The sequence below is a fragment of the Haliaeetus leucocephalus genome, unplaced genomic scaffold (genome assembly GCF_000737465.1).
Source record: "Haliaeetus leucocephalus isolate CR32 unplaced genomic scaffold, Haliaeetus_leucocephalus-4.0 Scaffold351, whole genome shotgun sequence".
Taxonomy (NCBI): Eukaryota; Metazoa; Chordata; class Aves; order Accipitriformes; family Accipitridae; genus Haliaeetus; species Haliaeetus leucocephalus.
In genome coordinates, this window is record NW_010972787.1 from 8609639 (window position 1) to 8622187 (window position 12549).

Here is a 12549-nt window from a genome sequence, read left to right on the forward strand (position 1 = left end):
GGTGAGCTGGACCAGCTCAGTGATCTGACTGAACATAACAAAGACAACGCTAATTTTGCAACGACAAGCTGATCCAGTTCACACTCTGGCTGGAAGAAAAAAAAAAAAAAAAAAAAAACCACTACCACATCCAGCAAGACCACACCTTCTGGCAGCCTGCGGTTAAACTCCATTACAAGTAATGCAAAATCCTATCCTGAACAATACCACAAAAACATCTGAGATGTTTTAATTCTTCTGGGTTCAGTAGTTCAGTGTATGCTAACAGCACAGAGGCCTTCAGTTAGCAGTGTAGCCCAAGGTATTGAAATAAAAACAGAACAAAACCTAGTGATGTAACTCCTATGCCAAAAAAGCACATAAGAACCAAGGATTTTCCTAACAATCCCTACCCTAAGGAAAGAGGACTCACAGTTCAATTATTAAAAGAAAAAGAAGTATTTAAATTTTACTTCTGGACACAAATTTTAAAGGTTTCAGGGCACCCAACCCAATCCCACAGACAATACAGCACACAAGGGATGCTGGCAAATAGACAAGAGTTACCACAGTTAGAAATGGGGGGCAGCGGGATCCACCGCAACGTGAGGCCCCCGGTGCAAGAGAGGTTCAAGTCTGCTGGCCTGATGCTCCAAAGGTGAGACAGTAACACACTGTACAGTGATTATCAGAAAGGCAGTGCAAGGACTCCAAAAGAAGACAAAGAAGTCAGAGCAACATGTGAAGACGGATCACTGAGCAGAAAAGATAAATGCAATGATAGCATAAGACCAAGCAAGAACCATAATAAGATTTTTGGTTTTCCTTTTTTTTTGTTTTTCTTTTAGAAAAGCATTCTTCTAAAGCAGAAAAACATACAGAGTGGGAGATGAAGTAAGACATTCCAATGCTTACTAGTCATCCTGTAAATTCAAGTTAATCTGCACTTTGCAGTAACATCTAAAGTGTTAAGAAAAGAATCTAAGATGGAATGCTTACACCAACCTTACAAGAGACAAAGGTAAGCTCTTCCTTTTATCCATTGTATGTATATGAGAGAGAGATAGAGAGATATATATGGTAACATCAGAACAGAAAGGCTTAGCCACAGTAATGATCCAAGAGTAATTAAACAGTACATATTCTCTTTTATCCATGTCCTGTCCAATATTTTTAGCACTAGCTACTCAATTACTGCAAGGTCAGAATGCACCCACAACACCACATCCACAAAATTAACAAGTTTTTAAAAACTTTAATAGCATTTTGTACAGAAAAAAAAATTAAAAGATCCTACTATGAATAGGACTGCACTCAATACATTAAATACCTGTTCTGTAAAATACTTTGCAGAAGTCTCTCTTATAAATTTTTAAACATAATTTATTCCTGTCTCCACTTGTGTTTGCTCTAAGACTTAAAATTCACCAGCAACCTTTTTTTTTTTTTCTTTTTTTTTTTTTGAGGGGAGGGAAGAGAGACAAATCAGATTTTCAGGTTCAGTGCTATCTGAGAAATTGTTCAGTTTAGTTGCATGAAATAAGAATTATTTAAAAACAAGTCTTCATATTAAAACTCACTTCTCAAATGGTAGGTGCATAAACAAATGGCCATACATGTTGTATCCAGAAGATTTACATTTAGTTTATTAAGAACTCTTTTGGTTATCCTTCTTGAAAGGACAGCATTTCACATGATTTTTAATATCAGCTATATTTAAAGGTCAGCTGAATTCCTTGTAGCATGTAACAGCACATGTCAGCTCTTCATTACAAAACTCGTTTTCTGTGACCATAAAAAAAGACCAATACAATCCCTGAAGTTATAGGACTGTTTTAACATCCCTTTCTTAATTTCCAACTGTACTATATTACATCAATAAAATTTTTGCACCAAGATATATTTTTTTCCCCTTGACGAGGCTCATATTTAGCTACAGAATGTCTTGGAGGTAGAGTATCCAATGCCTTCTAAGATGAAGTATCTCCAGTAAAACCTATTTTATATAGGAAAACAGACACAGACACCTTTCTCATAATGCTGTTATTTTAGACTTTTTATACTTCAAGTGAAGTGCTGGGGCTTATAAACCTTCAGGAATGTTAGCCATGGACTGCAGTTCTCATTCACGGTGGTCCTAAGGGCCAGGCCTGTAAGAACAAAAACTAAATGCACAAAACCCCTATGTCCTAAAAGTACCTTATACCTGACCTTAAAATCAGTAAACCCTGTTTTATGGTGACATCCAGCAAATTTTAAGTACTGAAAACACTAGAAACACTCAAATGCAAGCTTAAATTTCCAGAATGTCGGACCCACCCTGACAGCAGCCAGACATTTCAATGTCTAGCCTATTCCTTTAGTGCCCACGGTGTTTGTATGCAAAGGAGATCTCAAAGAAAAGGACAAAAAGCCTTCATCTAGATTTTCATCCTCTCTTTTTTTTCACAGTTATCTTAAGGAGAGAAGACTGCAAAGAACTTTTACAATGGGTATGACTTGCTAGTCCAATAAATCCACCTTCTGCCGTAACTATTGCTTCCTCACCAAAACTATTAGGTGATGGCACCATTTTCTTTTTTTTTTTTCATTTTTATTTTTGGTAACCTTTGGCTACAACTGCCTCACAGACTGGCAATGCCAGCAGCAAGTTGGTTTTCCCAGCTCCTAAGCACCAGGAAAATATACCTCCAGGGGTAATCCCATCAAGCACCATCACCACTTACTCTGGGTCAGGCCTAAGCACAAATACAGCCCACAAACATCAGCTTTGACTAACTGGCAGCTGGAGGAAGAAGGTAACAATCTCCAAACACTAGATTTGCAACAGAACACGTGTTGAAGAAGGAATCTTGGGAGATACTGGATTAAACAAAAGCATAGAAAAGAGCCATTTAAAGTGTCTATTTGACTGCAGCCTCCCAAGAGAGGGGAGAAAGCATTTCACAGTGCAGTCAGCTGTCACTAATGAAATTTTGACTCTTGATTACAGTATCAATAGCCATTAGAAAAATGGGGACAGCCAGCTGTTTTGGGATATCTGACATCTAGGAAAAAAGTCATTACTAAATCTTAGAAAGTATCGCTTTCCTGACAGCCCTCCTACTTCTTCACAGCAACAGTGCAAATGAAATGCACACCACTTTAACCCTTCAGAAAAAGGATACACAATGCTTATTTGCCAGTTCTGAACCAGTAATCCTACAATTTAGGTTATGCAAGTGTTCAACACTGCAGGAAATTCCATGTGGAACAATTAAAATAAATCTTAGCACTGAGAAGCTAATCAGAAAGCTAATCATGTAGAAGGAGAGATCCCCAAACACAGTTTATCTTAGAATGGTTTGGGTTGGAAGGGACCTTAAAGATCATCTAGTTTCAATCCCCCCTGCCATGGGTATGCTTGGGGAAAAAAAAAAAAAAAAAAAGGAAAAAAAACCCAAAACCTACTACCTGCAGTTACACATCTGTCAAAATTCAATGCAGCTTAACCACTAGAGCCATGTAACACTGAAGGATAGTTCTTATAGGTCACAACAGAATTTCATGACATGCTTCATGTATTAAAAATATAATTTAAAAAAAAATATATCTGTATACAAGGTAGCTGGCTGCTAAGGAGACATTGAATTACTGCCTGTAAGTACTGGAGCTTTCCAGATACAAGTGTTGATTCCCTCTTTGGCATATTGGTATTAGTAGTTAGTTTGTCTCCTTCAGCTTGCTGCACTACAAGAATGATCAAGGCATTATCTCTTAAAGGCGATTATTCACATTGCTTTTCTGTGCTAAAGGCGACTTGGCCTAAAATGGCTTCATGAAGAAGCCAGCTGGTCTTAGGTGAAAACCCTGGAGAAGGAATAGAGAACTTGTTTGAATCACGCAAGCCAAGAGTGAACAACCAACCCCTCTTTGTGGGGGCGGCAGGACTGCCAATTTATTGAAAGTAGCGTTGACTCGTTGTAGTAGAGTACGTACTAGGCAAGGAAAGTTAATCTACAAGCCCGCCAGAGGTGAAGGAACCGCAGTACTTGCACACTTTGGCAGTGACGGTGTTCGGTGCAGCAATCATTCGTTGTGGTCCGTTTCCCCAGCAAATAGGGCAAGAAACAGACTGTGAGAACAGGGAAGGGACTGGCACCATCCAGCACCCCGCGCAACAGGCACAGCCACCCTTCTTCACCTCCACCTTTTGGTTTTGTACATACAAAAGGCAGAGGAGCAATCTCTCAGGGGAAAGGACAAAGAATTCCAACTGTCCCTCACCACACAGAGCAGGTTGCGAAACGAAGATGACCTGAACCAAATAAGTTACTACCTGATAGCTCCCAAATGTGTTAGTTAATAGAGCAATAACCTACTTAAACTGCATTACTGCTGCCTTGTCTTTCTGCAGTGTCTGAAAAAAACACAACAGTGCAAGAGAGATGGAGCATCTACAGGAAATAAATCTGACCGACCCATGTTCACCTAGCATTCAGATGCACCAGAAACTTTGAATCAGATCTCCTCAGCCCTTTTAAAGGACTTCTTTCACACAACATTCTTTCTGCTCAGCTCAGACTAAAAATTATTTTTTTTTCTTCATCAAAAGCCAAGTGAAAAAATAAAGACATACTTCCTCCCCCTCAGGCCCCCCAAATTTCCACAGTCTTGCTACAATCAAGATAGGCATTGTACATGCTTTAAAAAAAGAACGGGAAGGCACCTAGAATAAGAAACCATGGGACCTTCCAAGAAGTTGTTAAGGAAGACACAATGTGATTCAAATGGCTAATGGATGAATCTTCTCAAATTCATGAAATAAAATAATCAAATAAACAGTGCCAGAACAACCCTCCACCATTTCATGCAACAGGATTATTCAGCCGTTTGTTTATTAAACAATATAAGGATTGCAGGCATTTCTGCCACAGGATCCAGTCCAAGTTTCACTAACTTTGATAGCCCTGGATCAAGTCCATGGTAAATATCCAGTGTAAATTCAATCCTATAAACAAATGTCCACATAGATGCAGCTGTACAAACATTTAAACAGATACTTTACTATTATTATTTTGATAGCATATTACATATGCATACGAATCTTTCCAGCCCACCAATTCCCAGCTGCTGAGGTAGGCATGACTTAGAAGAAAGAGCATTAGCTCCAAAGTGCATCAGAGACCACGTCAATCAATTCCTACAGTCTGGCCTGGCTGGGCTTCTCACCAGCACCACTGGAGCGGGTGGCAGAGTCAAGGAGGCAGCAGCAGGAGAGGGAAAAGCTGAGATAAGAGGAATGAGGTGACAGTGGGAGTGGCAAGACCCACATACAAAAAAGTCAGGAACTCCATCATGGCCCACCACTTTAGCAAGGAGACACGGCCTTCTGAACCCTCCGCTGGCAGGCAGCTTCTCCGCTGCATCGAACGCAAACTGCCTGCCTCCACTCGCAGGAGCCTTCCTGCAGTCTTCATGGGACCCACCATCTCCTCTGCCACTGCAGTGAGGTTCACATCTCCCAAGAGTTATCAGCCAGTTACAGCCGTTATCAGATTTTAAAACTGGTACATCAGCGCTTTTTCAAACTGCTCCTTCAATGAGGATTGCAGCTCCAAGATAATCCTTGAGAGACATTCATTTTTCTCTTTCAGATTATTCCTTAAAACTATTTTTGCCATTATGCCTACGCAAAATGTGCATGCACACATACAAGTCTTCACAATAGTTTGGCAGTGCACCCAATATTGGCATGTGACAATATTGTTTCCCAGTACCCTGTCAGCCTTGTGGTTTGGGGTTTTTGGTTTGTCTTTGACTGCCAGTTCTCTGCTGCAGGGTTCATCTTTTGTGGCAGGTATTGTGGAAACCTGAAACAATTGATTCTGGTTCACACCCAAGACTCTGAGGTAATATTATAATAAAAATTAATGAGAAAGGGATGCAGTTCTGGCTATGGATTGATTCTGTGGTCTTTGTTCCACATAGCAGTACCCCTAAAAACAAAACAAAACAAACAAAAAACAACCAAACTGTAAATAATACTCTTTGTTTCAGAGTTATCCTGCTCATTCCTATCTATTACTGTTCTTGTTACAGGGTTCAATGGTAATTTTGGGGGTAAGACCCATCAGTCCACCTCTGCCTTCAGCTTTAAAGATGGTATACTTTTGGAAAAGCAAAAGGCATTTAGTCCTTTCCTGAGACTTTGTTTAGAGCTAGACAATTTAGCCTTAGAGCAACTTCACCTTTATTGTTTCTACATGCTTTGATTACATATCATACCTAGGGAGTAGTCATGTCACATTTGGAAACCATTCTTTAAAGGTAAGAGGGTCCTGAACATCAGGTCTGACAAAAAGAAGGTAACCTGAATCCATTGCATTCTGTCCTTCCTCTAGGGTGACAGGAGAAGTTACAGAGCCTGTGAAACTTTTCAGAACAGTACATACCCCTTGTTATCAAATTCCAACAAATCTCACATGCCCCGAGTCTTCAACAAAAAACCTACAAAAACACCAAACACCAAAACTAGTGACTAGGGAAGTCACTAGCTTCAAACAAAGGGAAGATGTGTTCATGCACCAGCATACAGCCATGCCAGCTCTGAATTGTATGCAGGACAGAACTAAATATTACTGAAGTAAAACACCTCCTTTACAATCTTTTGCCTTTGGGACTACCTTTCATGCAGTTCTATGTATTTAGCTCGGGGATGAAAGACAGTGGCTGCTGTCTTGTTTCCCTCAGGAGCTAGTTACTTCTCTGTCTTCATGTATCATACAGGAAGGTAAGAGCACAGTAACTTCCTCACAGGCATAAAGGCAAAAAAACACCAAATTAAGGCCTTATACACTTACCTTACAAGGCAATCACTAAAAATCAATGCCCCCCCTCTCAAAAAAAGAAAAAAAAAATTTGTAAACTCATAACAGTCTTATTAAATTAATTCATACAGTAAGGGAATAGTCTCACCATAAGGAAAGCAATGCTTCATATTTCAATAGTTTCAACACGAAGTCATTTGGCAAGAGGCAAAAATCAAGTGATTTTCCAGCTACTTAAACACAAAGCACAGCTTCAAGCTAATTAATGCTGTACCAGACTAGCCAAACTCTAATAAATTTGTACAGTAAAGAGTGGAAGGGGCTTACATAAAAACTGTCACTGAGCTAGTAATATATGAACCTGTACTCTACAGTGAAGCTCTACAAGGGAAACAGAACAAAGTAACGCACCTTGTAGTTGTATACAAATAGACAGAAGCCCCCTTTCAGGTGGAACAAGGATGTAGCTCTCTACTTGCATACACAGACTGACTTCTGTAAATCCCACAGTGTTTATGGCACAAGCAAATAAGACTGTCCAACTTAAACTATACACAGGAAGGGAGGATGTGTTCATTGAAAAGGTATGGAATAAAGTACCACAGAACTAAAAAAAAAAAAAAAAAATCCCAAAGCTCTTTAAAATAAACTTATGCTCTTGTACTGTCATTCATTTTGACTGACTGATTTATAACTGGTATAATTCTTCTCTAGGATGCCAAAATAAACCAATCTTATAGGTTGCTGAATTTATTTCTGTATTCAGTTTTTTATTTTCAAAAGCTGGTTCTGACTGGCAGCAAAAGACTGTGCAAATCAACATTAACATCAATGATACTTCCTTCTTGATGAGCATACCAATCAAATAAGTACAATTATTTATACTACTACTGAGAATAAAATGCACAACACTGCTTTTAAACAGATGTTGATTAATATTGGTCTTTCCTCCCAGAAATTGATTTTCTCCACCAATTAAATACTGGCCTGACAAATACAGTTCTAACTCTGCCCTGGAATTCATAACATTGATCTTAACACCAGTTTCTTTTCCATTTCACTAAACCTATGGTCCTAACCCCAAAAACCATACATGGACAATCCCACCGCTTCCATTTTCTTTCTAAGCATCTTCACGTGGTCTTCTACTCTCCTTTCTATGCAAGGAGGATTATCAAGAATATCCTCTCTCAAAACTTCTCCTTAAAAGCTTTCCTCTGCTATGACACCTAAAGGTGACAACTCAGAGGTGGCTGCACACCTGCTATGCAAAGATGTGCTCCTTTAAGCAACCTTATTCAGCATGAACTACCCTTTTCTTCTTCTCTCCCCACATTAGTCTTCTTCTGATCCTCTCATTACATCCTGACACCACAAGTTCTCTCACCCAGAAACAAAAATCAAAGAAATTACGATCTCTGTTACAACTCTAAATTGGCTGTCCAGTGACTGCAGATCAATGCTTTACAGGCTTGCCCATGGCACATTGGGGCCAGGGGCAGGATGGCAGCAACAGTGAAAAAAATTTTCCACCTTTACTTTCTTTGAACACAGTTAAGCACCTGCATTTAAACTTTACAGATACAAAACAACCTCAGTTATGGCCATGTGCTAGTTAATGCTTTCCGACCTTATACATTCTGGTGTTTTATACTAGGAGCTATTGCCTACACACAAAAAAAAAAAAAAGAAAAGAAAGCCAGAAGCACTTTATGTTGGAAAAGCTACTTCAGTGATTTGTAATACTTCTAAAAGGTATTATTATTAATATCCTAGGCCTAATTTTCAAATTGATTAATGCTGACAGCTTCTTTTGCCAACAAAACTATCACTGAAGGAGTGATAAATTCAGTGTTGATGGGCAAATTAGCAACTGGCATCTCCGATGTTTGACAGTGACCAGGACTGGTCAGTTCTGACCAAATCACTGGTAATGCTTTATACTGCAGGTACATCAGCCTTATTTAAAAACAACATAAGGATGCCAAAGGACTGGGGAAGAGGAAAAGGGAAATGCTACAGGGGAGAAAAGTTTACTGCCTACCCCAGCTGAACCATGGCTACAACATTACTCTTTTAACAGGTTGCCTACATTTATGCCACTCCATGAAAGCAGAGTATTTTACTTAAGGCATATTTATTTGTAGGGAAGAGTTTGAGCTCTTCACTAGGTACAGACAGACTTTAAAAAAAAAAAATCCATCAGAACTGTATTTCACGTAGGTTTCATCAGCACCACAGACCTTGTCAAGTTTAACTGACTAAACTCTCATTAGCATTTTTAAATATGCAAGTTCAAAAGAAGCAGCAGATGCAATCTTCAAGATCTAGGACTATCAGCACTAGGTTAACAGAAAGGGAAAGGTTAGACACTTTCAACAGGAGGGAAATAAGTAGCAAGGCAACAATATTTCATGGCACAATTTAAGATATTCATAATTCTAGTTATACCATTGAAGATCCTTTCTTTATCAATTAAAAAAACAATACCATTACCTATTTGCAGAAAACAGATTAGACAAACAAACACTAACTCAAACATAACTTTACACCTCCAAATCTTACTGCTGACCTTCTACTAGTTGGTCCAAGGAGGAAATCTTCTTGGAGCCATCAATTGTGTAGATTGTTCTCACTCCCTGGGGCAGATTCACATTGTCAGACAGAGTTCGGGTCAGATCAGCCAGGAGAGCTTCAAAGGATCTAAACCGGTCAGGGGAGATGGCATACACAATCCCTTTGAAATACCGGTCTCCATTACGATAGAAACGAACTTTCTTGGCTTTTTTCTCAGAGCTCAGGGTCTGTAGAGTACGGGTTCGGTAAAAGCTGCAGTGGGCACTGTGAGTAGGGCTGGGCAAACCATTTACCCGGGACCCTCTGCCATATCGTTGCGCTTTATCACGCTCATCAAAATGCTCCAGCTCCATATCTCTCCCAAAGGACATCTTGAAGTTCAACCTAAGGGATGCACAAAAGAAGATAAAAAGTTTAAGAAACTCACACATTTTAAGGAGCTCACTTTGAGACTTCACATTCTATACATGGCACTTACAGAGGACTACTTTCCGGGGTGAGAAAAATGGTTGGTTTGAATGAAACCATGCTATGTTTACATGTTCATTTTACAGCTAACTCTCTTACCGTTCCATAAAACCTAATTTATCAGTTAGGCTTTTAGACACTGTAGAAATGCCACTCATGAAACCAACTGCTAGCAATAGGCAAACATTAAAGTGTTTGTTCAAATCCAGTAAAAACTCTGAAAACGAGGTGACAAAGCTGAGCTACTGGAAAAAAAGAACAAATGCATCAACTTTCTACTTTCTCTCATGTTATATTCAGGTGCTATTTGAGTCCAGTCTACCTTCTAGACCATTCACTCCCACTAAACTGGGGAGTTTAGTTTTTCCAACTGTGATCTCAAGAGGCACCATTTTGGAAGGGCAACCTGCAGCCAACAAGTAAGCAATTAAGAACTTCTCAGAGGAATAGATGTCACAGGTTGGCAGTGAGAATCAGGACTACCACTTAGTGGGTCAAGCCCACTGTTCAAAAGTCTTTGGGTATTCCAATCATTGGTTTCCTTGCAGCCTAAGCTTTGTAATAAATTACTTCAGTTGTCCTTGTGCAAATACTTTGCATACTCTGAACCAACAGAAGTGCTCAAACATCATCAAATTTAAAAAAAGATTAGAGGGAGACAGGAAACTAGTATTTTTCAATGAGCAAGCTACTTTAGTGCTCTGTAACATTTGCAAGGTGTATTATTAATATCCTAGGCCTAATATTCAAATTTATTAAGGCTGACAGATTCTTTCACCTACAAACCTACCACTGAAGGAGTGATAAATTCAGTGTCGATGGGCAAATTAGCAATTGGTGTCTCCCATGTTTGACAGCGACAAAAACCCCGCTGGTCTAACCAAAATGATCCCAGTTGTTCAATACAGTTCACATAAATGGAAGTTCACATGTTCTGAAATGAAATCAAGGAGGTAGATACTTCCATTCTTTTTTACAACCAAGACAAGACTAAATACTACAAATTGTACATTAATCTTCACAAATAAAATAAACAAATATATGAAAAAAAAATTAGAATTATCAAAGGATCATGTGTTCCAAACATATTTATTTTAATTTAGGAGCCTCCTAGATTTGCAGTTGTCTGCAGAACAGCAAAGCACAGTAAGTTTATTTATAGCACAGATATACAGACCTAATTTAGAAGTGGTCTCTCTCATTGATTTCCAATAAAAACAAAAAAAAAATAGCAAGCACAAGCTTTGTTTCAACCACTCATAATTGTGTGACCATTAAGAAAAAAAATGTATTCAGATCAGCTGTAAAACAGTAGGAGGAAATACAGAAAGACTTATGGATGCTCTTTAGCTTACAGAAGTTTGTATTAAACCAATGATTATACAGCTGGACCCTGATGCTGCAAAGCTGTAGGGGATCTGCTCAGAAACTTCTCAGAGCGGTTCATGTGCTTGACTGGAACAAGCACCTAAGGCTAACCACTGCAAGTGTGGGGCCTTGGTGGAAATTATTTACCCTGCTTTGGTTACAGCTCACAGCTTATTTTGTTACATTGGCACAGGATCATGTGCTTATGTATATATGCAAGATTTAGATTTGTAAATACTTTAAAGGTACGTAACATATATATATGGTGCAGTGTGTGTGTGTGTGTGTGTATTATGTATATATGCAAGATTTAGATTTGTAAATACTTTAAAGGTACATAACATATCTATGGTGCAGTATATGTGTGTGTGTATATATATATATACACACACACACAAAAAGAAAAAGACTAATCTACATTTTTCCTTCTCAGTATACATCCACACATACACCCCACTTCAGTGAAAAGAATAAGAACATTTGCTGTGGCATTTCACTAACACTTCTCTATAGGTTAAATACAGAATACCACTTAGTGGCCACATCTTAGGATCAAGATTACACCACCGCCGTTTCCATGTTAAAAAAAATTATGTCAGTTGTTTTACTTAATTTCTAATTCCAATGGGAATGTGTTATTCAGATTTAAACAATCCCAGAACTCACAATTCAGCAACTGTATCTCAAAAGCAACGCTTGTGCCAAGAAAAATGGCTTTTTCTTAGGTCTGCTGTTTCATTTGCTCAAACCATCTCAAACACACACATACAAAAAAAAGGAAAAATCAAGTTTACATGAAGATATACTTTTCTAAGAGACTTTCAGCTTCACTAATTTTGGATGGGGGGAGGAAGAAGTGCGAGTCACTGCCCTTTCTTCCGCACACTTGTGCTTTAATCAATAAGGGCTGTAATTCCCACTTACGCCCTTTAAAACAGAAACAGAGCTCCCCTTGAACACCACAGTCCTGCTATTTACAGAAAAGCGTGTTCAAACCACAAGGTCAGAGCAGACAAAGAAATATCCTAAACAATTTGATCTGATCAGATGTTTCCGTGTGCGTGCATATACACAGTCATATACATACAGATACATAAAAATGAAAGGACACACCCCTGGAAAACCACCATGCCCAACACTTCACACCCTATAAATCTGTTAAAGAATTATTTATAAGGCCGGTGTGGGTGAGCAATTATACAAAACAATCACACGCGCTGACAAAAAACACGCAGCGGGGTGACCGGGACCCGGCGAAGATCACTCCAAGAGCAGGCAGCGCACCGACTACTAAGTCATGGGGGGGGAACGTGGGTACATGCGGCAGCGGCGCCAAGAAGAAAAAAAA

At 39.1% G+C, this 12549-nt stretch overlaps 1 protein-coding gene across 1 annotated transcript in view; it reads right to left on the reverse strand.

Annotated features, from left to right (window-relative positions):
* DCLK1 (doublecortin-like kinase 1) overlaps nt 1–12549 on the reverse strand; it is a 245703-nt gene that overhangs the window by 232153 nt on the left and 1001 nt on the right. The window contains exon 2 of the mRNA XM_010572748.1: nt 9361–9749. Within this exon, the coding sequence (XP_010571050.1) occupies nt 9361–9736 (376 nt within the window). The 5' untranslated portion in view covers nt 9737–9749. The remainder of the gene's footprint in view (nt 1–9360; nt 9750–12549) is intronic.